This window comes from Podarcis filfolensis (assembly GCF_964270895.1).
Source record: "Podarcis filfolensis genome assembly, chromosome: 3".
NCBI classification, from domain to species: Eukaryota; Metazoa; Chordata; class Lepidosauria; order Squamata; family Lacertidae; genus Podarcis; species Podarcis filfolensis.
In genome coordinates, this window is record NC_139606.1 from 37,441,318 (window position 1) to 37,467,144 (window position 25,827).

At 40.9% G+C, this 25,827-nt stretch overlaps 1 protein-coding gene across 5 annotated transcripts in view; it reads left to right on the forward strand.

Moving 5' to 3' along the window:
- The window catches only part of ADGRB3 (adhesion G protein-coupled receptor B3), a 437,944-nt gene that overhangs the window by 220,115 nt on the left and 192,002 nt on the right, over positions 1 to 25,827 (forward strand). For all 5 annotated transcript variants that reach the window (XM_083607031.1, XM_083607028.1, XM_083607027.1 and 2 more), the window contains 3 exons: positions 16,316 to 16,462; positions 17,571 to 17,646; positions 22,346 to 22,448. In XM_083607031.1, the coding sequence (XP_083463157.1) occupies positions 16,316 to 16,462; positions 17,571 to 17,646; positions 22,346 to 22,448 (326 nt within the window). The remainder of the gene's footprint in view (positions 1 to 16,315; positions 16,463 to 17,570; positions 17,647 to 22,345; positions 22,449 to 25,827) is intronic.

The following is a 25,827-nucleotide window of genomic DNA, read 5'->3' on the forward strand; positions in this document are numbered from 1 at the left end:
ATTCTGGCTGCTTTATGAAGCTGGCGATACAGTATGTTGTGTGCATGTGTTTTGACTTGTGTCAGGGACTGCTACTTTTTGCTAAAACAAGATCAAGGGTACAGCTATGTTCAGTGAATTAATTGTAGTGCCCAATTTAAATACATATCTATAAATCATTTGGAACCCTTGCTCCGAGTGGGGTTTCATTTGGATGTGCTTATGAAGTATATACCAATAAGTATCATATTCTGTTTTCAATGTTTATGTGTCCAGAAAGACACCAAGGATAACTAGTTTTCTTTTGATCCAGAAAGATGGATCAGAATAATTTTTCTGAATCTTAGATCATACTGTTTCCATTTTGCACTGTAAAAGGAAATGAAGGCATGTGGTTCAGAAACATGTTAAAATTCCATTTTGTTTCTGTTCTTATGAAAGGCAGCATTATAGGATGGCACTTAAATTATTTTTACATAAGAATTACAATTTCTTCCTGAAACACATATGCAGTCAAGGCAATGCATATGCATCCTTTTCCTATAGGCAGTATTTCGTCATTGTCATTGTCATTAGAATTGTTAACACTCCTTATTAGTCATGATTGCCAGGAAATAAAAAAACACCCATCAAGTGTGAAAATGGAAGGTCGATAGAGTGGAATGTTCACATTATTCTAAAATTACATGGTATATATACCAGGGTAGACTGGAGTCTGGCTTCTGCTGATATCCTGTTTGCTAGACCTGGCTTCCATACCTTCCAACATGTCCTAGATAAAAACAGAGAATCATGGTTACATTTAAGACCCTTGTATCCCCATTAGGCTCTCTGCCTGAGTGGTGTGCTTACACACACACTTTGCCGAAGGCTATTCTCTAGCTTCTGTACATTAAAATTGACAGTGAGAGTTTGTGCTTTAAAAAAGAAAGTTGAATGGAATGTTTAATCTCCCAGTGGATCTGGTGGCACTTACTATGGAATAGCTGCAATTCAAAGACATTCAGCAACGTGTACTGTTGGGACAAGCAGATGTGGGAGTTGAAGGGAAGCCGTGCACTGGCATTTCCTGTCTGTCTATGTGCCTGTACACGTGTGTGCATTAGAGTCAATCTGCTCCCTGCTCGAGAGATTTAATTCCTGAAGGCCAAACTTCTCCAACTAAAGCAAAACCAAGACAGAACAAAGGCAGTGATTTATCAGAGACAGGGCAACATACATAGTTTTGATGTTAAGCCACGCCCCCTGGCCAACTGGATAGGTTGGCCGGGAGTGTGACGTGGCCGGGACTCCCCTATGATGCAGGGGCACTGCCACGCCCCCGCGGTGCACGGGGAGAGCGCATGGCCTGCCCACAACACCGTCCCACAAGGAAGTGGAGCGGCCTTACTTCCTGACATGAATGTTGAAGGGAAGCCTTTTTTCATGGGGTGCAACATACCTACAAGTACATTGTCAAATGCAGAAACTGCAGCCTTTGCATTTGCCTGAGGCTCTGGCAGGTAGATGCAAAACACAACAGGAGCCAGGATGGAAGTAGAGAGCTCTAGCCTACTGCCGGAAGAAGGAATCCTTATCCCTTGCCCCATTTCAATAGATTGTTTTCTGAACTGAGATTCCTGAATTGCAAGGGGATGAACTACATGATCCTTGAAGTCCCTTACAACTCCACAATTCTATGATCCAATTAATTCAAGTCATTTTCTGTGTCAAGAGTTGTTCTTCTCTAGTTTCTTTTCTTTTGAAACAAAGAGAAGTGAGCCTGATTATAACAGGTGTTTGCAATAATTATCCCGTTCTAGAGCAATCTCAGTCATATAATTGATTGTTCAGTTTTGTCACATAACTTCATCAAATATTTTGGTACTGGTACATCATTTCTTGCTAATGATCAGCTCATACTTCTTCCCCCCACCTCTCGTTTAATGTTTATGTGGCTGTTTCTGTGCAGTCTTTTCAAAAATGTTTTCTAAGCATTTGTAGGCAACTTGTTATGCACAATGTGCAAAAAGACCCACTTCTCTCCTTGATGATCATCAAACACCCTTTAAGGATGCTTCATTGCCATGCAAGTGGAATCAGCCTCTTTTCACATTATTGTACCATAACTCAAAGATTGAAATAATCTAGGCTTATATTGAAGGTGTAGTTTGGAGGAGGATACTGCTCGACTGCATTAAATTCCTTAACAATATCTCATATTGCTCCCAATATGTTACTTTGGAATCAGATCAAACAGACCTGGCCATTATTGCTCCTTTTTGCTGGGTTTGAACATCTTTCATGAATTCTTGCTGCTTGAGTGCTGCCGTTATTATTTTGTTTCCAAGGAAGTACCACTTAAATGTTTGGGGAGTTGGAGACAGAAAGCTAATTTAGAATTATTTTTAAAAAATACTCTTCAGACATTGGTCACATTGCAAACACTCATAAAACATAGCCATTGCGTGTGAGGTGAGGTGAGGAGGCTTAAGAGTGGAAGGCTGAAATCTGCTCCTCTACCTTGTAATACCCTTTTCTATTAAGTAGCATTTCTATAATCAAGATGTGTTGGAGAAAGGTGACAAAATCCAATTGTGCTTTTTGATTGTCTTGCTGCAGGGGGAATGATTTATTCTGGGTAAGCAACCAGGATCATGATTTGCAAATGATATGCACATGGAAATTCTTGAAAGGCCTTTTTATATTTGTATGCTGCCTACGTAATGATGCAGAATGGATCTAAGTATGGCATGTGAATACAACAGGCTTCCAAGGTGGTGGTGGTAGTGCCGGGGAGCTTTAATTCTTTCACTATTTCCAAGTCAAATAATCATAACAGGACATACAAACCATGTTTCCACTATTATTACCAATGTTTGCAACTCAAAGAAAAATGACAATCTCTCTAAAATAAATAGCCTTGTCATTTAACATCCTGTTCAAAACAGCTACAATTGTTTCATCCAAAAGATTTATTAGCCAAAGCTCTCAAAGGGACCCACAGAAAATTAAAATGAAACGAAAAAAATATAATAAAATACGTGACATACCCACTTGCCTGGGAATAGGCCTCGTTGAAGTCAATGGGATTTAGCAGACCTTTATAGGGTTTTTGCTGTAAGACAGTAAACATTAACACAGTAAAATGGTAACATTCTAGCATGGAAATATAAAATGGACTGATCTAAAATGCTGGAACAAATGAGAATATTTTCACCTGGTTCTCAACAGAAAGCAAGGGTGGCACCCGGCAAACCTCCCTAGGAGAGAATTCTGAAGGCAGAGGACCACAGTGAAGAAGGCCCTGTCTTTGGTCACCTCTCACTATATTTTAGAGGGTGGATGGGCTCAGAAAAGGGCATAAATGATTCTCAAGCCAAATTATGCATTGAGAAAATAGTTTGATGTTTGTGCATTCCACACTAAGAGAAGAAGATCAACTGTCCAATATGGGACATTAACAGCATCCCTTTGCCACAAAGGGCAATTTAAGGAACAAAGCGCAGATCTCCAGGTTGCAACCAAGCAAACTTTACAACAGGAATGGGTCAGGGACCAAATGTTGGATTCCAATTATTGCTGACCTTTGGGTGTGCTGGGGTGGGGCTGATGGAAGTTGGCATCCAACAATATCTGGACAGCTACACCCCCCTCTCCACTTTACAAGTTTGAAACCTGTTTGAATGGATCCAAACTAAATTCTTGGTGAATAAGACCATTAAGTGTTGTTCATACTTGCTTTATCTCTTCATTTGTCTCTTCATTATCTCTTCATTTGTGACACGGTCACTGAGCCTAGATTTGAGAAGTTGCTCCTATGCAGCTCATCTTTGGCTTGGCATTCCTTCATATACAGAGAATAAATTCCAGCCAGAGATTTTTCTCCGAAAGGCAAGTGGTTGCTCTTTAAGAGCAAACCCAGGTCCCACAAGTGGATCCACATAGCAGACAACAACTACACATGGAGCAGTCTGTGATAATCTGACAGCTGATGAGACTGGAACAGAATAAGAAGTGTGTAAGGGACGTGGGTGGTGCTGTGGTCTAAACCACAGAGCCTAGGGCTTGCCAATCGGAAGGTCAGCGGTTCGAATCCCCATGACGGGGTGAGCTCCTGTTGCTTGGTTCCAGCTCCTGCCAACCTAGCAGTTCAAAAGCATGTCAAAGTGCAAGTAGATAAATAGGTACTGCTCCGGCGGAAAGGTAAACGGTGTTTCCGTGCGCTGCTCTGGTTCTCCAGAAGAAGCTTTGTTATGCTGGCCACATGACAAACGCCAGCTCCCTCGGCCAGTAAAGCAAGATGAGCGCCACAACCCCAGAGTCGTCTGCAACTGGACCTAACAGTCAGGGGTCCCTTTACCTTTTTAAGATATAAAATATGCATGCCAAAAGCACAGGCACAGCTAGGTTTTGCTACTAGTTTTGTGTTTAAGCAACTATACATACTGAATTTTTCAACACACACATACACACAGACAGACACCATTTTGGCTCTTTAGCAAGGAAAGTTGAGGACGTAGAAATAACAATTAAGTGTTGGTACAATTGTGCCTTTTTTCCCCTAGTGTGGTCCATGGCTTGAAGTTAAACAGGCCTTGTCACACCATACCAGTGCTGCAGTGATGACCGCATCTCTCTCTCTCTCTCCCTCTCTCCCTCTCTCCCTCTCCCCTTCTTTGCCAAACCTTTATTAGGCATTACAAGTATAGGCCATCATGAAATGGCATATAACATCCATTTATAAAATTTTAAAATATATACAAATAAACAACCATGTAAAATACATAATAACAGGGATTTTCATTAGAGTTTCTTATATATACACACATAGAGAGAGAATGCAGAAACAAGGGAGCCTAATGGTTCTTACAACTGTGCCTATTGTTTGCCACCTGTGAAAAGACATGGCAATGGAAGATTGTTGCAATGGTCTCTGTAACTTATAACTATGCAGGACCAGGTTATATTTTGAAGCTCGTCCCTGGAACCTAAGCTTAGTGAATAACTGCAGGTGCATCGGCTGTGTATGTAGATTGTGTTTGCCATTCAGTAGCTTTTTCTCAGCACAGTGTTTTGCTTCCTCAGATAATTTACCCTTTATTTTCTCTATCACCTTAACTTTAAATGGCATCTGAATAAAATGGCACCTGGCAGTCACTCTGGGCCCTTTGGAAGGGAGGATTGAATAACAATGTAATAAATGAAATGAATTTTTAAAAGTGGGGCATAGCCATCTTATCGGGCAATCCCCATTCTTGCCCTTGTTATTTCAGAGGCTGCTGTAAGGTTGTGCCTGTCTCTTTCAATCCATTAAGCTCCAAAGACCCAAGTAGCTTTCCTGCATGTGTGTGTTACAAGTCACCACCCCCTGTCCTAATACTAATGTATGACATCACTGTGGAGTTCTTTGGAGGGGGTGTTCAGGGAAATTTTCTCTTTGTGCCATTCTGCCTCTAAGCTTCAGAAAAGATTATACTTTTTGCATAATACTTTGCTGAACTATAAAGAGCCATGGTCAGGCTGTATAGAGGTCACCTAATAGAGAACATTAGTGATAGATTAATTTTAATGACAACCACATAAGTGGTGGGGTGGGTAGGTGGAGAGATTCTCAGCATCATAAATGAATTAAGTAAATTTGCACTGGTGACATCTGGAAACATATATTGTAACTATTGGTTCTCTGACCATTTTTAGATCACTAAATCTTCCCTCAAAGCAACAATCTTAATGGCTTTGATCTTTTAATCAACTCCTGTATTTTAGATAACAAAGCTTTTATTTTCCATAATAATGTTTACTGTGCCTCTTGGAACATCCAGGTGCCTTGCTTTTTTTTTTTTTTTTGCTTTGATTTCAATGAATTTACTAGCCAGGATTTTTTGTTCGGGGGGGGGGGGGCGGGGAGAGGCACTTTGTTTAGAGATCTTACCTGTGTTTATATAAAACATTTTTCACCATATCACATGTGAGAACTTGGGTCCAGGGGAAAAATGCATATGTCTGGCTAAATGGTTTATTGAGTCCATTTCCTGCCAATCACTGTTTAGCAGTACTTTATAATGGTACAAATTATAACAATTAACCTAGTATTGTTAAGTTGTCAAAAGGCAGACTAAGCAGGTAAATATAAATACAGAAAAATAAAGCAGAAGCTGCTAGTGGGCCCCACAGCATCTCTAACAGACAAATGCAATCTGTTTTTCCAAGTTCTAGGAATAGATTTGGAGTAATAAAGCAAGCCATGGAAAGGCCTTTAGCTACATGCATAAACTAATAATTGGTACTCTGCTGGTGTTTTGTGTGCTAAACTGCATTGAGAGGCACCTTTTAAGCCTCTTAAAAAGGTACATAAATGCTGGCATTAAAAATAAAAATCTGTAAATCCTCATTTCCTGTAATATTTTAACACCTTTTAAGACTCCCCCCCCTCCCCGCAAAAAGCATCAACGAGGAGAATGGTTCAAGGGGCACAAAACTGTTTTCAACACCCACTGCATTTAGCTTAGCACTAGTAACAATTAATGAATCACAACTTGCATGTTTATCCATTCCATATGCCATCCTGGGCTACTTTGGAAGGAAGGGTTGGGGTATAAATTTAATAAATAAATAGACAGGAAACAAGGAACACTCATGCCAGGAAACATTCACACCCATATTACAAAATGTTTATCTTACTTTTGACTGTTCTTTTTTTAAAACAACAACAATACAATGTGAATGGGGTGGGTGGTGGGAGAGAGAGCACATCACACCACAGGAGGTAAAAAGTAATACAAAATTCTTCTTAACTGCCCAGTTAAGAGGTGGCAGAATTGCAGATCCCAAAGACAAGGCAAAAGTGTAGTGCAGCTTCCAGAAAGTCTCTTCCAGGACTCTACAAAATCCATTTTTTAGTTTTTTCCTGCCCTCTTGTGTTCTCTTGGTAATTTAGAGACAGCAGACCCAAGTTAGTGTTTGAAGTTCATTCCTATAGCTACGTTGGTAGAGTATGAGACTCTTAATCTCAAGGTTGTGAGTACAATCCCCACGTTGGGTAAAATATTCCTGCATTGCAGAGGGTTGGACTAGATAACGCTCGTGGTCCCTTCCGACTCTACAGGTCTATGACTGTATAATCAAGGAAATTATACAGTATTACAGTATCTGCTCAGAAGTAAGCTGCACTGACTTCAGTGGGACTTACTGACAGGTAAGTGCCTACAGCAGCAGAGGGAAATTCAAGTTACAAGAAAGGAGATTCCAACTAAGCATCAGGAGGAACATTTTGACAATAAGAGCTGATCGATAGGGGAACAGACTCCCTTGAAAGGTGGTGGACTATTTCCTAGGTTGGATGGTCATCTGCCATGGATGCTTTAATTGAGATTCCTGCATCGCGGGGTGTTGAATTAATGACTTTCGGGGTCCCTTTCAACTCCACAATTCTATTATTCTGTGTTACACCCAGCTGTTCCTAACTTTAAGCCCTTGTTTAATTGTTTTTAGTAAAAGCAGCCTTGGGCACCTGGAGCTGTCTGAGGTGCTGAAACTCTAGCAGTCTTGCTGTCACACCATTCAGAGGTTTACAAGGATTAGCTGGTGGAGAAGTAATTTTGTCCCATAGAAAACAATTCAATAATCTGGGATTTTGATGTAGTGCTGAGTGATATGTAAGCATTTAAAAAAAAAATTCTGTAAATGCTAATGAAGCTGAAGATAGAGACCAACATTAGTTTACTCATTTTGCAGGGAATGGAACCATGACTGAGATAGCATGAATGATGCATTATTTTTTTCTGTATATGGGAGGTCTATTTATTTTCATGCCTTTATATCCTGCCTTTCTTTCATTATGGATCTCAAAGCAGCATGCGTTTCACCTATCCAGGCACTGACCAGACCCAGACCTGCTTAGCTTCAGCAAAGTTGTGATGTTGTGACTATCTTCTGGAACCTGGTAGTGTAGTTAGTATACTGCAACCCTGAAGTGTAGTCCAGTGTTGGTTACTCTGGGTTTTTAAATAGAAATGTGGTGGCGGCTGTGAAGCTGATTGTAGCAACTGTGCGATTAATTAAGGCTGGAGCGGCTGAAGGGAGCCAGGTAAATAATTGAGGATTAGAGTAGTGAGTGGAAACACATCTGGATTCCAGGTTTACCCTCAGATGAACAGCACATCTGCCTACTTAAAGCACTTAAAACCCCTCCACTTAAACACCAGTCTTCTCATGAGGCAAGCTGGGGAAAAGTTATATGAAACTGTGACATTTTGTTTCACACTTAGGTATTTGAGCATCGTTTAGCTGGCAAATGAATTGACTGTGAATCAGAAGGATAGACAGATAAATGCACTCTGTATATAAAGCTAAAAGCATCAATTTGTTAAATATTGACTTGTGAAATGATCCAGCTTCCTCTTGGCCAAATCTGCAAGAATAAATTATGAAAAGCCTACCGCAGAGTGCGGGGGGGGGGGGGTACAATTTCAAAGCATATCATCTTGCCTCATTTTTGAAGATTTTGAAAGTGCAACCAGTCTGCATGAAAGTCAGTGTCTCCTGCATGCAACTGTGCACTTGATTTGGCCCAGGGGAAAGTCTGAGTGGGCAAGTGACCTTTGCAACAACCTGCAAGGAATGGGATTTTTTCAAACTGGGAATCCAAACCAACCTCAGCCCCATTTGTTCTGCAGTATTATCAGTGGATTGCAATGTAGGGTGGCCATAACTCCACCCTCTCTTTGCATAGCCAAACAACTTGTTACTTTGTTCCATTTCTCTCTGAGGAGGGCAAAAAAAAAGAAAAGAAACTGAGCAATCAACAAAAGAGATGCAGAGAAAGAACTTTAGACTTCCCACTCTCCTTCTTAGCCCTCTGCACTCCTTATTTTTCTCAACTAGTATCTCTTGCCAATGTGGTAGTTGATCAGTGGTGTCACCTCAAGGGTTTCTGTGACTCTACCACAAACAAGCACATGGGTTTTCTTTTCCCAACATCTTTGGATGCTGATTGTGCCTAGTCCTAATTGTGCTGTTTTGGGTTCTCCTTAGGGTCTGCCTCCCCCCAAAGAAAATTTTAAGGTTGAGAGGTTGGACATTTTTATTTTTATTTTAATACTTCAGCAACTCTTTGGATGCCCCAGAGTTGAGGGTCCTTCAGAAGGAAGGATGGGATATTAATTTAATAAATAAGTCTGCCGAGACCTCCCTCTGGATACATGTACCATTCTGGATACATAATTGGCACACAGCTCTGAACATCACAAATCATGGTAATGATACTCTGTTGTTGGCTTTGGTGAGACTTTGTCCTAGTTTTAATTTAATGTTTAGTGCTGCATTATTATTTGAGGTCCCAATAGGATAGCATGACGGGGCATAATTTAATGAATACAAGGCATCTCCTTCCTATGAATATTACACATTAGTCTATCCATCTGGTGCTTTGATTATCTGCCACAAAGAATCTTGCTCTCTGGACATCTGGGTGACTGGGACGAACTGATCGTTTGTATTCCATAAAAGAAGTGAGCATATACTATGGAGGGATGCAGAATTTAAATACACTGATTTATCTTTTTATGTCTCTGAAATGGCTGTCTATTGTACATGCAAAATATGACTCAAGAAATACACTTTTAGAGGAATAATAATAATAATAATAATAATAATAATAATAATAATAATAATATGCAATAATGGTGATTCTCTGGAGTGTGGCAGACCTACAGATCTACAGGCCTCATCAACATGAGCAATAGAGTGGGTGAGAGAGAGACAAACCAGGGACATTTTGAAGAACGGGATTAAACTGCATTTATTTATTTATTTATTTATTTAATCCGGTACTACAGTTTTTTACTCTTTTACTACAGGTTGGATCCACACTAAATTAAAAATACTCTCAGAAATCAAAACTTCTAGAGGGTGGTATCTGTGTAAAAACAACGAAGAGTCTTATGGCACCTTAAAAGACTAAAAATGCAATTCTGTGCACACTTACCTGGGAGTAGGGTTTATTGAAGTCAACAGAACTTACTTCTGAGTAGACACACATTGTCTTGTGCTTTACGTGTTCTACTATGTCATGCTGTGTACATACAGAGAAAGAGAGAGATCCTATTTTAATCAGGCATTGTTTTAAGTCATGTCTATGGCATGTGTGAAGCACAATATGATCCTAAGCATATTAACCCAGAAGTATTTTGAAGTCCTTCGTGATTTACATACAAGTATGTGCACTTAGGATGCAGCCTTAGTGCGTTCCACAGCACACAGAATTTGAAGAAAAGTTGTCCCTATGCAATTAAAAGTTCATTTTAAAGAGGCCATCATTAGCTCAGTGTTTGTGTGAATTGGCCTTCAGAGGACACAGCCCCATCACTCTCTCACCAGTAGGCAACATGATATAATTAAAAATAAATTTGTGTTTCACAAATGCAACTCTGTCTTAGGAGTTATGTGGCAGATTTAATTTTGCCCTCTGTACTCTTTTCCTCCAGTCCTTGAAAATGTATTGCAGAGCCCAGTTGCTCAGGGAATGTGGGAGGGGAGAAGAGAGAGGTATTTCAAACAAAGGGAGCATCTGAACTCAAATATTGTGTCTCCCTGCCCTGCAAAGAAGGGTTTGCAACAAATGTCTTGGACCAGCCCTGATTTATTATGACAAAAGCTTTTATGGGTTAGAGCCTACTTTATCAGGTGCATGAAGTATTGTTTTCAGTTGGCCGGTATTGCATACATTTTAAACTTCAGTTAAACTTTAACTTCAATTAAAGCTGTGGTTTTTTGCATCTTGAGACATTTATTTACAATCCACCCACCGTGTGTGTGTGTGTGTGTGTGTGTGTGTGCGTGCATGTGTAATGCAAACACACATACTTGCCAACTGAGGAATACACCTCATCCACAAAATGTTATTCCATAATAAATTAGTCTATAAAGTGCTGCAAGACACTTTATTATTTTTAATTTAATAGATAAAAAGAAACATTTCAGACTGTTGTTCCCTGAAGGTATGATTCATAGGACACTTATTTACTTATTTATTTGTTCGGTTGAATTGAACTATATTCCAGGTATGATAATCTTCTCCAACATTTTCCGTTGTTCCTTGTGGAGTTAGGTAACAAGATACCAAATCTGGATAATATAATCACACCCAATTTTTGTTTTAGCCTACACACTAACGGATAGTCTAAATCCCCTAATTTGAGACAAGAACATGCAGCAGATCTGAAATAACTAACATTTTAATTAAATATACCATATTTAGCTGTTTTATGTCTCTCATTTATATAGGCATTCTTGCATAACTGCTTATTGTAAACCCTTAATGCAAAGTGATTTGTCTGTTTTGTATATGCAGAACAAACCCATTACTTCTGTTCTAGCATAAATAATGAAGACTAGTTAAATCTTTATTTAGGAGCTAGGGAAAACTTGTGCTGATCTTACCCCGTGTGAAATATGAATCTTGTCCAGTTTCCCCCTTTAAACATACACTGTTTTGCCAATGCAGGAATATGTTATAAAATCAATAAATGTCTAGTTCATCCCTTTAATACATGCCATAAGCTGCTTCCAACCACTGCTCCCCAGTTCTTATGGAGTAAATTATCTCTGGTTTTCTGCTGGTGCTACTGTTTGGTCTTAAAAGCTATGTGCCTCCACTGCCCTGATCAGGTAATAGAGTAGAACCCTGAATCCAACTGGCTCTGATGGATCAGTCTGCTTACATGATGCCAGTCTTTTGAAAGGTAAAGTCTGAGCCCTGAACACTGATGTCTGGGTACCTACCATTCAGTCAGTGGGAGCCTGGCTGTACTGAATGCCCCCGCCCCCCCGGAAGCATGCAATTGTTTTCTGAAATGCAGAAGAGGCTGGGATTGATGTGATAAAGTGCTACCTATTGGAATTTGACTTTCCACAGTACTCTCACACAATAAAAGCTTGAAAGAGCCTTAAATGTAGCCTTTCTAAAGTGATGCTATAATACATAACCGGGTTAATTTGAGATTGAGAGCCAGTTGTCAAGCAGTGTAGAACAAGATCTGTAGAACTGATACCTTAATTTGAATCCTTGCCTCTATTTGAATTACAATTTCCTTTAAAATGAAATCGGCTTATGAGAGGTGCTGTACCATAATTTTTCTGTTGTGACTGCTTTTAAAGGTGTCCCTGTTGTCTCTCTTTTGCCCCTCTCTGGGGCACTTGTAGTAAATTGCTTATGCACATCATTGCCTGTGTACAAATGGCATGAACTCTATTAGCCTTCTTGTAAAATGATTAGAAAAAGCGGTGTGCAAAAAAACAATTATCGCTCTGGCTCGCATTAGAAATGGGGCTCTGAGCAGATTGTTTATCATCTGTATGAATGTGAATAATGGTACATAGGACTGTCGGAGGCTTAGAAGTAGCCTGAATCTTACTTGAAATAGGCAATGTTGCCATGGTATCATGCTCAGATTGTTAAAGCCACAATAACAGTGATTTCTATATAACAAAGGCATTATTATTTTTTTTAAAATGGAGGGGGTGAGTAAACAAAATTTCAGCTTACCCTTTTCAGCTCGGGCCTGCTATTAATTGTGCTATTTTCCACTCTTGTCACAATGATAACAGATAAGTGGATGAGCACTCTCATTAAAAACTAATATTCCATATTTGCATTTGGAACTATGGCGTGCCGGTATGTGTTTACGTGTTTGATTTTACTGTAATAGCATGCTGGGTTTTGCAAATTTAACAGCACAATCCTATGCATGTTTTCTCAGAAGAAAGACCCCAGTGTTCAATAGAACTTACTCACTGGTAAGTTGTGTTCAGGACTTTAGTACAGTGGCGTAGCGTGGGGGGTGCAGGGGGGGCCGGCCGCACCGGGCGCAACATCTGGGGTTAGGGCAAATCCATGGGTTAGGGGGCGCAAATCCACGGGTTAGGGGGCGCAAATTACTTGCCTTGCCCCGGGTGCTGACAACCCACGCTACACCACTGCTTTAGTACATCCTAAATATAGTTACTACATAAAGTTCCCCATTCAATAGAATTTCCAGGTTCCGGTGGAATGCTAAACTATAATTTGTTTACCTCAACTCTGTTTCATTTGTACATCCATACCTGACCAGGTTTACTAACCACAGCTTGTTGGGGATTAGCAAACCCAGAATATAAAGAATGTGTTGACGTTGTATTGAATGTATTGAAGTTGTTTCATAAATATCACCTTACACTTTACACTAACTAGTTTGTTGTTGTATTCAGTCTTGGGAACCTGGTTTGGGTCACCTGGCTGCAGAGGTATGAGGGGAAAGCACCTTGTAAAAGAAATAATGCAGCTAAAACACTTTTACTGGTGCCTTCATAGACCTTGACCACCCTCCTATCTCTGTGTGACAACACGCTCTTTCCCCACCCTTCCATCTGCCCTGTTGAATTATGCCTTTTCAGCCTGGCTAGGTTTTTTTTTTGGGGGGGGAGGATTAAAGGGTGCATTCTACTTTCACTTATATCTAATGATGATACATGTTAAATGCACACCTTCGCTCTCTTAGCAAACCATATCAAGAGCTCAACTGATGCAACTGCACAGCTGCTTGCTCACCAAACAGAATTAATTTTGTAATAAAGAAAGCTGTCTCTACTGAGAGATTGGATACAGATGGAGTAAGACAATTTCTGGGTTGGGCAAGTGAAGGTTCTTAGGACTGTGGGTGCTGGTGTCAGTTCTGTTTGTGTGTGTCGAGCAAGGTTAAGGGTTGTACGGATGAACAGATAATTTGAATGCCATGTGAGTTGAGAATCCTGTTTTTCACTGCTTTTGATGGGGGGTGGGGGTGGGGGGATGTGAAGGGGTCTTAGCCTTTCCACATGAAGAGGCATTTGAGTTTGCAAGGACTATATGGGAAAAGTGCTTGTAGGAGGCTTGAATCATTGAAGCCAAGGATGGTTGCAAGTGACTGGCTGGGAAACCCAGCCAGAAGGGCGGGGCATAAATAATAAATTATTAAATTATTATTATATGCATGAGCTGTCAGAGAGGCCTTGGGGCTTTTTGCTTCATTTTTTCGGGTTTTGTTTTGTTTTGTTTTGCTGAGGTGCAGTTCTGCTTCCAATTCCTGCTGTTGGCCAATAGAAAGAAAACTGGTGACACAGTGGTGCTCTTACTAGCTTTTGGGCAGTGCAACTGGCTTGGAATAGCAGTCAGAGTTTCACAGAGGAGGCAGAGGTAAAGGAAATCAATATTAGTGGGGCTGGTGCAAGATATTAGCCCACCTGAGCTGGGTGGTAGCTCTGCCACTCAGTGGCGTAGCGTGGGTTGTCAGCACCCGGGGCAAGGCAAGTAATTTGCGCCCCCTAACCCGTGGATTTGTGCCCCCTAACCCTAACCCCCAGATGTTGCGCCCGGTGCGGCCGGGCCCCCCTGCACCCCCCACGCTACACCACTGCTGCCACTTCTCCTGTCTGCATCACTCTGGGACTCAGAGCAAGGCATTCTGGATGGTGTTGCCCAGGAAAGCACCTGCACTGCTGTTGCCTTGATAAGCTGGTTGGAAATTCTGCTTAAAATTAATTTAAAGTTCATCTTTTGATTAACTTTAAGCAACTTCCATCCGCTGTAGAGGCCGTTTGGGATTTATACCAGCATATAAGCAGGCGTAAAATTGCACTGTAATTAAAAATAAGTAAAATTGTTATTTTAAAAGTTTATTTTAGTTTTAAAAGTTTTTTTTTTTTACTTTTATCCTCCTGCCTTGGAGTGCTTTGTGGAGTAGCGGGGCTTCCATCGCGCCCACAGCCTTGCTGGGGCAGAAGAAGGAAGTACAGACAAAACACTTTGTTGGTCTCGGCTGATTGAACCCTGCTCCACCCAAGCCGAATCACCCAGCCCCTCTGCCTGATGTAAAGCTAGTAAGAGAAAAACAACAAAAGCCACCACCGTCACCACCAAATATGACAACAGCATTAAGCAGTTCCAAAAACTATATAGTACAGTGGTACCTCAGGTTACAGACGCTTCAGGTTACAGACTCTGCTAACCCAGAAATAGTACCTCGGGTTAAGAACTTTGCCTCAGGATGAGAACAGAAATCGTGCTCTGGCGGCACGGCGGCAGCGGGAGGCCCCATTAGCTAAAGTGGTCCTTCAGGTTAAGAACAGTTTCAGGTTAAGAACAGACCTCCAGAACAAATTAAGTTCTTAACCCGAGGTACCACTGCACTGCCAAAAGCAGGTTTAAAATACTAGATAATGAAACTACATTAATATCAGTTTTACAAAGCGTGACAAACCAAACATGATGTGCCTGGCACTGAAAAGAGATCAAAGTAGGCACCTAGCGGGCCTCTCTATTCAGCAAAATAATAATGATAATGATAAATCCTACAACTATTATCAGTGAGCCAGTGGAGTTGGGGAGGGGAAACCTCAAAGTTATCTCCCACTGTGCCATGAATGTACTCTGCATAACTCCATGCTGGTGCTGTATAAATAAGAATAAATAATAATTTTGGGCAATTAACAATCCATCAGTTTCTCACTTCCCCATTTGTAAATTGGACATATCAGTTACCTGCCTCAAAGGGTCGTTGTGAAGGTAAATTTAAAAAAAAGTTTCCATGGAACTTCGCTCACCAAATGTGCTGTGCAAGAGAGTAATAAAACAGTAATAATTACATTTCACAGTGAGGAGTAATGGGAAATGGCTTGTGAGCTGCTGGTTGCTGGTTTTTTTGCTTTGTGCAGAAAAAGACTACAGACTGCTAATATGTCAATCTACTTAATGGGGCTTGTTTTCAAATCTTATTAGGCCTGTGCAAGGGATATCGGCATTGTTATTGCTTCATTAGCCTGGTTCCAGAAGTTATATCTCCCCAAGCAATTCGCAACATCCTCTCCCTAGTTCTGTCATTTTTAATCAGTTCAGAATATGCTCTGAAGACAGAGCTCCGCTATGTCCTTCCATGTGAGTTTCAGGGCAGGAGCCAACAGAGAGAATAATCCCTGCTAAGATATTGAACCTGGCTGACAAGCGAGAGAATCAAGGCCACAACATCCATCCACAGACTATTAGTCACGTATAAGCTTGTCTTGTTCGTGGTTCATATCCTTATAAGGCTGCAATGCTATGCACACTTACCTGTGAGTCCGTCCCATTGCATTTGATGGTGCTCACTTCAGAGTAAACATGTACACTGCACACATTATTTTTAATTATTATTTGAAATATAACCCTCTAAAACTTTTTATTAACCCCTTTTTCCTCATAGTCAAAATTTACTAGTGTGATCTTTTCTCAGTGCTACTGCCGTGAAGGTTAAAGCAAGTGTTCTTTTGATTCCCCTCCCCCTTCTTTTATTCTTTTTCTTAATAGTGGCCAGCATTCAGAAGCTTCCTGCGGCATCTGTCCTCACAGACATCAATTTCCCCATGAAAGGAAGGAAAGGAATGGTCGACTGGGCACGAAACTCAGAAGATAGGGTTGTCATTCCAAAAAACATCTTCACCCCTATGTCAACAGGTAAAAACTAAAAGAGCGCTTAGGAGAAGACAGAGGTTGGGCCTATCACTTTACAGAAGCTTTGTAATAACCTCCCATTTTAAAGTACACAGAGATCATTATTCTCAAAGTTAATCCATTTCAGAAGGCCGTTCGACTCCCGAAAGTGTTCGAAAACCAAGGCGCAGCTTCCAATTGGCTGCAGGAGCTTCCTGCACTCAAGCGGAAACCACGTTGGATATTCAGCTTCCAAAAAACGTTTGCAAACCAGAACACTTACTTCTGGGTTTGCAGCGTTCGGGAGCCAATTTGTTCGGGAGCCAAGCCATTCGAGAACCAAGGTACACTGTACATACATTACATAAATGAGGGACAGCTGGGAGGACAGGGGGTGAGGAGAGAGGCTCTTATGAGACCCATGGTTTTCCCTTTTCCACACACAGACTTACCTTACATTGCTAGGAGTATAGCGCATGCATCTAAAAATGTGTAGTATGAATACAAATAAATATTGGCATCATGCAGGTATACTTGACAGGCAACTGAGATTCACTGTGGCTTCCTGTTGAGTACACCCTTTGTGCCAAAACCAGGTTTCTTGTTGCATAATGTGTGAAACACCTTCCATTCGGGGGTGGGCGTTAGTGTAGTGTAGAACTCCTACAGTGACTTTCCTAAGGCAATATGCATTGGTTTGATATTTCAGAATTAGAATACAATAGCCCAATTGCTGCTGTGGAAGTCTGTCCTCTTCAGTGTTAAAGGGAGTGGGGGAAGTCCTCTAAAAATAACTCCTATGGATCTTTCATAATCAGGGCAGAATATATCATGAAATGCTGGTACGGTTTAGCGGCCAGTGATGAATCTCACAAAACAGCCAGCCTTCTGAGTGCTTTAAATCTTGTGAGATGTTCCAATTGTAGAGACCTTTCCCTTCCCGCACCCTAAAATATCATATTACATTTTTATGACAGCATACTTGGAAATATATTTCACATTGCAATGATGATTTCTTTAAAGATAGTACTTCTTCCACAATGATAAATACCCTTTATATGCTGACTATGTTGGAAAGGCAAGAAATTTAACGTACACATTGTTTTCCCTCTCTTCCCCACTTTCATTTTAGATCTAGATGAATCCACCGTATTTGTGCTTGGAGCAGTACTATACAAAAATTTAGAACTGATTTTACCCACCTTAAGGTATGTGTTGTGACTAGGAGACAGCATGATTTATATTACTTCAAAAATATGCATCTGGGATGTATTGAGTTGAAAACTGACGGCAATTGCCATGGGTTTTTATGCAGTACAAGACTTTCCCCCTCAGTAGAGTAGGGATGGACAACTTGGCCTGGGGCCTAGATCAGATTATTTTCCTGCCCTCCCATCTCACCAGCTGAACTCTGTCCTGCCTGCTTCTCCACTCCTCTCTGGGATCAGCCCTAGTTTGAGAGTTAGAGAAATTCTAAGGAAGGGGTAAAAGAAACATGGAGATGCAGAAGACACTGGACCATCTAAAGCAGGAATGGGGGATCTTTTCTGACCAGTGGGTCAGATCCTTATCTCCTCACCTGTTGGTGGGCCAAATTTGACAGGTGGGTGGGGCTTCCCCCTTGTCAATCAGCTGATACTATGCTTTGAAGTCCCAATTGGGAGGGGAGGAGAGGAAAGCTGTCCTTTGAAGGACAGATCTTCCTCCCATTCTGATGAAAAAGGAGGGGGGAAAGATACCTTTGGAAAGACCAACTACCTTGAGGAAAAGTCCCTTGAATGCTGCACAAGTGGTGCACAATCGGCTGGTTGACAGATGGACATGGTTTAGGGAAAATGGTATCGTGGGCCACCTTAGACTCCCAAGGAACTCCCATTTGGCTCCCTGGCTGGAGGTTCCCCACCTCTGATCTAAAGGAAGTGGAGTGAGCTGAGATGGAGACGAGGGAGCTTCTGTGGCAATGCAGGAGAAGGCAGCAGCAGCAGCAGGTGAGGAGGAAGAAGGCAGGCCTTGGGTACTGAGCAAAATTACCTACTTGGCCCATAAATGAAAAAAGGAGCCATAGGTGGTTTGGATTTCCCCCAATGCTGACAAAAAATACATAAACTCTGCAACTTTTAATTGCACTTTTATCTGATCTTTCTTTTTGAACTTTGTACTGCTATTGTTTAGTGTTTTGTTCATTTTTGTAAACTGCCCATAATTCTAAAATAAGGCAGCATACACATGTTTTGAATATAGATAAGTCCTTCACCATCACGACTGCTTTCAGAAGCACAATTCTATTTAGAAATTCGATTAGAGGCTGTCCTGGATTTGAAGCTTGAAATCAATGTGATATGCTCCCTTTATTTAGCCCTCACTGAGCCATAACCTCTGCCCTCCATCTCCTTTCCTGTGGAAAAAAGACTTCCCTGACTTTAATTGATAGTTTCCCTACATGCAGAACTATGGAATTAGATATTATCAAACACTTTTCTGTCTTGCCAGTTGGGAGGCCCTTCCTCACACCTCTGTGCATTTCTCTTCAACAAGACAAATTTAGAGGAATTTTGGTAATACTGAAGCATGGCACAATTTGTACCTATCACTGCATCGCTGATCTCACAGGTTCCGTTTTCGCAATCAGTATAGGCTTTCTTCCTGTTTAACATAAGTTTCATGCCAGAAGTGTCTTCAGGCGTTTCACAAACTCATAAACAATAAGTGGAGGCTCATTAAACATAAACTCTTCCAGAATAACTGAAACGCCGGTCTTTATTTAAAAACAGTCTGAGACTCAGCACGACTGGGTTTCATACATTAAGTACAATGATGAAGGGGCTAGATTCATAATAATGTGAGATTCAAAGTGGGCTCAGTTAGATAACTGTACTCAGTCATGAGGTTTGACATGGAACATAAGCAGCTCCGTTGATGGAAATGGAACAAAACTGATGGAATGCTTGAAAAGCTAATCGAACCATTTTATGCCCAGCGTGATATATATAAGGGGGGATATGTATGTATTGTAATCCAATCTGCTTTTGCGCTCTGCTATTTATTGCATGCTTTTGAGTCACTTTCCAAGTCACTTCCAGCACACAGAGATTTAGGTGCAGCACTTCATAATACGAATGGTTGTTTCACAACTGCCTCTGCATATGGCATTGACAATATGCCTTTTACCATTAAAAATGTCTTTACTACAGATGTTTGACTTTCTCAAGGGAGTATAGAACACTAATTTACAGTGTTGTTGAAAAGAGAGGAAACTCGTTCAGAGTCGGATAACCACGATATTTATTCCCAGTGATTCTGCAGAGAGAGAATATTAAAATATATTCCTGTGCTTAGTAGATTTTGTCTTGCGTTTCTCAGCCGTTGATTGTCTGCAATAAGTACATGCAGTAGGAGTGCTTCATTGCACGGTAGCAGAAATGTGAACTGGAAATATAAGGGCTTTTAAAAGAGAAAAGCAAAAACCAAATGCTGCAGCATGTCATTCATTCCATTAACATAACATGGCATATGCTGTCCCTCTTTGACTAAAATGAATGGAGAAGATCTTGAAGGGCAGGAAGCTCCAAAGAGCACCTACCCCCGCAATGAGTCTCTGGACTGAGTTGCTGTGTTTATTATTATTATTATTGTTGTTCATTTTTGTAAGATTTTACCACTTCCTTCAAAATGGGTTTTTTCCCTTCTGTTTAGCTTTGCATCTTAAACCCCAATTTCTCCTGCATCTTTTATCCATCTCAGACATAACAGAAAATTTTCCAGCTGGTGAAGGGATTTGCTAAATATTTGTCAGATGGAAAAATTAGGGGGGAGTGGGGGTAATTAATCTGTGAATGTTGCCAAAGTAGGAAACATCATCGGTCCAACTGATGATTTAAGTAGGAGCTGCACATTCCTGTCTCCTTTTAAAGGTTTAGTAAAATATAGGACAGATGAATGTTTCAGTGCTACTATACAAACTTATACAGCCATGAATAAAGGAATTTTGGACTTTGCATGAAAATATAAGCAGGAGATGAAGGGGATAACTGTACCCCGTCATCCTGCAGGAACTGATACTTGATGTATGTACTGCTTTCAGACACGCAGTATATCATGATATGCACTGCATTGTAATAGGTTTTGTGGGAAATGCTGTGCTAATTTTTGAAATAACCAGCACAGACAACAGAGTACTTTAGTTAGGAGTAGGTGAGTGTAGCTGAGTAGGCTCCCCCTGTCTTAAATGTCCATTGTAAGGCACAGACACCAGGGCAAGCCACATGTCATCTGGGGCTCAGGGCCAAAGGCATAAGCCAAAAATCCATTTTTCCCCTCATTGAGCCTTCACATGGATAACATAGTCAGAGTACTTCCGAGAGTTTCTAACGTTGCTTCTAGAATCGAACCATGAACAGTTCTGTTTGCAATTTCTCTCCCTCTTCTTACATTTACTCACTTTTACATTGATGAAACGCTGCAAAATAAATAAATAAATGAAACAAGCAACCCTGGCATCCATGTATGCGCTTCTGTGCATTAGGCAAACACTCCACAAAGGGACTGTGCAACTGTATATATGCAGCCACATAAAAATGCTTCCCCCACCCCCCAGTGTTTCTCAATTTGCAGGTATGCGCTGGCAGTGTAAGGGGGGGGGGACAAACGGGAGAGGGCCAAAAGCTGTAAAACAGTTCTTTGCACCACATTCAGAAATAAGTAATGAAACAATGGCAAATTGCTAACATAATGGTTGGGTGGTTTAGAACACCAAAATACAGATAAGAAAAATTACAGTACCATCTGTATCAAAATAATTAGCGTTAGAGCCCCCTGAAGTGGAATTCTACTAAATGTATTCTCCTACAGACAGAAGGAAAAGGAAGCTTTCTTTGCCAGTTCCCCCTCTTACCACCCCCCCCATTGGATCTGAACCCTTTTGTTCGTGGAAGAGCAGATCTGGATTGAACCCATTACATTACATTTTTCTTTGGTGATGGGTTTTTGGGGCTTTTTTGTAAGCTTGCATCCCACAACGGCAATACTTTTTGCTCCCACCCTTCACCACTGATATCTGAAGTGGTGACCCTGAGTAGCTTCTGCCTCAAAACACCCTTCAGAATCAACTGGAAAGAAAATGACAAAGGGCCAAAATGCGAGGCAATGCTTCTTTAAAACAGGACAGCTTATTAAGGCTGCTGTCATCAAAATACATTTTACGCAAGAATACCTTTAAAACAAATGAGGCTGTTTTGGTGGAAGTAGTTTGATGATTGTCACCTGGGGGACCAATCTGAGGACCGAGAAACTGATATAAACTCTCCACATGATTTTGGTGGGCATGAGGTCAAGTCCTCCTGGCCTCATAAATGAGAATCCCAGAGGAAAACAATGGGGCCTCACCAGCGTAAGTGATCTGTGAATTGAAACCCTTGGGTATCTTTCGAACGATCTCGTTGTTCATTCATATATGGAATGAAATGGGTTTTAAGTCTCTCTGGTTATAGATAAGAAAAATTGATTCTGAGGAAACTCATTGCTGTCATCCATCTTAACTTTTTCAGTTAGCAGTCAGCAAAACAGCCAGGCCAGAACTTTGCAAGAAATATGTTTTGTTTTGTGTAAAACAAGCCTACTGAGTTCACCTTGAGATAAATGAATTTACAGCCATTTAAAGACCTGCCTGAAGGTTTGTGTTGTCAATCTGTCTCTTTAATCAATGAATCATACTTAAGGAATGGCTCTTGGATCAGCACGAGGGCTTTCTTTAATTCTTCACCAGGTCTAAGAACAGGGGGAATTGTATTTACAATAAATGGCATGTAGGGATATTAATTTAAATTCTCATCTAGTCATATTCTCTCTTTGCTTGATTGCATCATATTGAGGTTTTAATAAATGTTGTGTTTTTTAACTGTTCTTTTTCAGAAATTATACAGTTGTAAATTCCAAAATCATTGTGGTGACCATAAGGCCTGAGCCCAAAACATCCGATTCCTTTCTAGAGATAGAGTTAGCTCATTTGGCTAATGTAAGTATTGATGTAGTGAATGTTCGTTATTATTATACAACTCATTATTTATACTCTTTTATAAAAAACAAAGAATGTATTGAAATAACTGTTTTGTCAAATTCTTAATCAACCCATTAGATTTATCTATTTTTTCCCTTTTGTTGGAGTTGCTGCTTTTATATTGCAACTTTAATTCATACTGAAATCAATGCTTTACCTTACTGCAGTCCCATAAGGTGTTGTTAACCTTTTGTCTCCCAGATGTTGGTGGGCTATAACTCCCACCATCCTTAACCATTGTCTATGCTGCCTTGGGCTGGTGAAAGGTAGGAGTCCAACAATATCTGGAGGGTCAGAGAATAGCCACATCCTTGATATAATAGAGCAGCCACCCCTATATTAAAACTAGATCCATTGCACAGATCTCACAATTTCCCGAGTTAATTGTGTGTCTCTAAAGGGGACGCGGGTGGCGCTGTGGTGTAAACCACTGAGCCTAGGACTTGCCGATCGGAAGGTTGGCGGTTCTAATCCATGTGACAGGGTGAGATCCTGTTGCTCAGTCCCAGCTCCTGCCAACCTAGCAGTTCTAAAGCACGTCAAAGTGCAAGTAAATAGGTACTGCTCCGGCGGGAAGGTAAACGGCGTTTCCGTGCGCTGCTCTGGTTTCACCAGAAGCGGCTTAGTCATGCTGGAAAATCTGTCTGCGGACAAATGCCGTCTCCCTCAGCCAGTAAAGCGAGATGAGCGCCGCAACTCCAGAGTCGTTCATGACTGGACTTAACTGTCAGGGGTCCTTTACCTTTACCTTCTAAAGCAGCAGAGTTTAATTCAATCCCAAGTAAATAGAAACTGCCTTGTTTGAGCACTTGATTTCCCTAGGCTATGTTCTACTGCTAAACCATACTAACATTTCAATGTATATATTTGACTTTGTAAGGATTTGTGTGACTCCTTGGCTTCAACTGTATAATGTGATATATATTGATATTGGGTGGTTAGACATCATCAAAGTATCATGTGATTTTGAGGTAGGAAGATGATTACCTTTCTCATAGCTTTTTCAGCTGGTGTATGGCAGGGTTGGTATTCTCATGGCCACCCTGCAGATGGTATTGGGCTACAACTCTCATGATCTCTATTGGCTGCACTAGTTTGGTTGATGGAGCCACACAGTACCTACCCTTATGCATGGAATCACTGAAATTGGCAAGACAAATTCCCAGGGTTGGTGCATGCCCCTTTCCACAGCACGTGTAATTTAACATGTTATGCACACACTCCACTCACAAGACTATACTCAAGTAAACTTAGTAAGATAGATACTTTCCCCACAAACTTCTAAGTTTTGAGGGAGAATAATCCTTTGGACTGGGCCCCCATGCATGCACACCTCCATATGGAATGCTCATGTCACATGTGATCAGGGCCGTCTTTACCCAGGGGTGTAAGGGGTGCAGGGCACCTGGGCGCTGAATTCTGGGGGGCACCAAATGTATACCTACTGTATACTGGTCTCTCTTGATTGGTGGCAGTGAAAATCAATGGAGCGAAATTCCCTGCCCCCCTCCTCTGTTGCTCTGCTACTCCATAGCGTCAAATTTTCCCGACGAGTCAGGAAAGAAAAGCAGTTTCTTCCACTCCGTCATTGTTTAAAAATGGTCAACAACTTTGGCTTCCACCCTCCCAAAATAAGCTCAACAATTTTAAATTTGGGGGTGGATCTTTGCACCCTGGTGGCGCATATGCTAAAGACGGCCCTGCATGTGATAAAGACGGCCCTGCATTAGATGCAAAAGAGAAGAGATGCACTCTCCTCCTTTTCAATGGGAATTGGGTCATTGCCTGATAAGGACCTAACTGGCCCCATGTATTATTTATTTTGTGCTTTTAAAACTTGAGGAAGCTTCCAACTTGATTTCCAGTGTAGAGCCTAAGCTTGCTGAGAGGTCCAAAAATCCCTTTTCCTATATGCAGACAGATTTCTTTTCATGTTCAGAAATGTATACATCTGAGAGCCTTGCTGAATACTTTACACTTTCTCACATTTGTATAGTGTAGTAAACAAACATCTTTGGCAGGACTTTCTTAACAGAATTCTGAACACAAATAAGTGCTAGAAGCATTCACAAATTTCAGTTACAGATAGGCCTCCTTACTATATCAGTAACTACAGACATAGATCCAATGCAGATGAGCATGTGAAGTCAAAGCATTCAAAGCGATTTTCTTGTTCACTGTACTATAGTGCCTAATGTAGTATACTCAATATATTGTGCAATACAGAATATGTTTTACCACCTATCTAGCAATGCCAGTGGGAATCTGCATCCCACATATTTCAGGCCACTAGCTGAATGACTCTCACGTCAAATAAAATCTTTATTGTTGTGTTCAGTGACTAGTACCCAAGAATCAAAATAGGAATCACATAAAACACATTATCCAGCTGTGTATAATAGCAAAATCTGGAATGAAATAAAATAAGGTAGATAAAAAAACACACAAAGAGAAAATAAACTCCAAGAAGGGAAATTACAGAGTGGCTGGGATCAGATCCTGGTGGGATTTATTTGCTGTAGGTAGGCCACACTGATGGATACATGGTTTGAAGAGGAGTTGAAGGACATAAAATACATCTAATCATCCTGGCAGCTCTAATAAGAAATGTTCAATAAAGGTTTTATGCAAGTCATGTAAAAGGAGCTGTGCAGGAGGATATGGGTCGCCTACTTGACCTCTCTAGAGTCTATGGGGCAACTGCATGTGTGGGAGTGAGTGTTTGTGTATCTTCCCTACAGGACTGCTGAAGGGATGGCATTTAAGCATGCCAGCATGAATGCTATGAATTGCTTTCAGACCAAGAGTTCAGAAAGATAGTTGGCTGGTTTGTCAGTCTGGAGCGCTCCATCAGTTAGAGTATCATTGCAGGTTGAGCCTAGATTGTGTTGGTGCTCAACATCTAAGATACGTTCATTGTTGGAGAACCATTCTGACCTTCTCACATCCAGTAGGCATGAGGGAAATCAAGGGAAATCTGCATAGCTAGAGTTTTTCTAGCTATACAGTAGGGACTGCTTCAATACAGATTGCTTCTCAGCTCAAAAGCAGCACACCAGCTTGTGGCTTTGCAGTTAAACTTACAAAGCTCCAAGTCTTCTGATACCAGAAGTCCTCACTAAGGGATAAGGACTTCGTTGTTAAAAATAAGAATTTGAGTTCTTATTATGATCCATTTATCAGTTTATTTGTGGTCACTTTACATCTAAATACCATGGATGTGAAATTTAATTGCAAACCATCTGTAGACAATCATGTGATGATTGCATTTCACAGTTTTGCCACTCTGGGATTCTCTTCCCATAGCAAATCACAAAAATGCATATGCATGACTGAC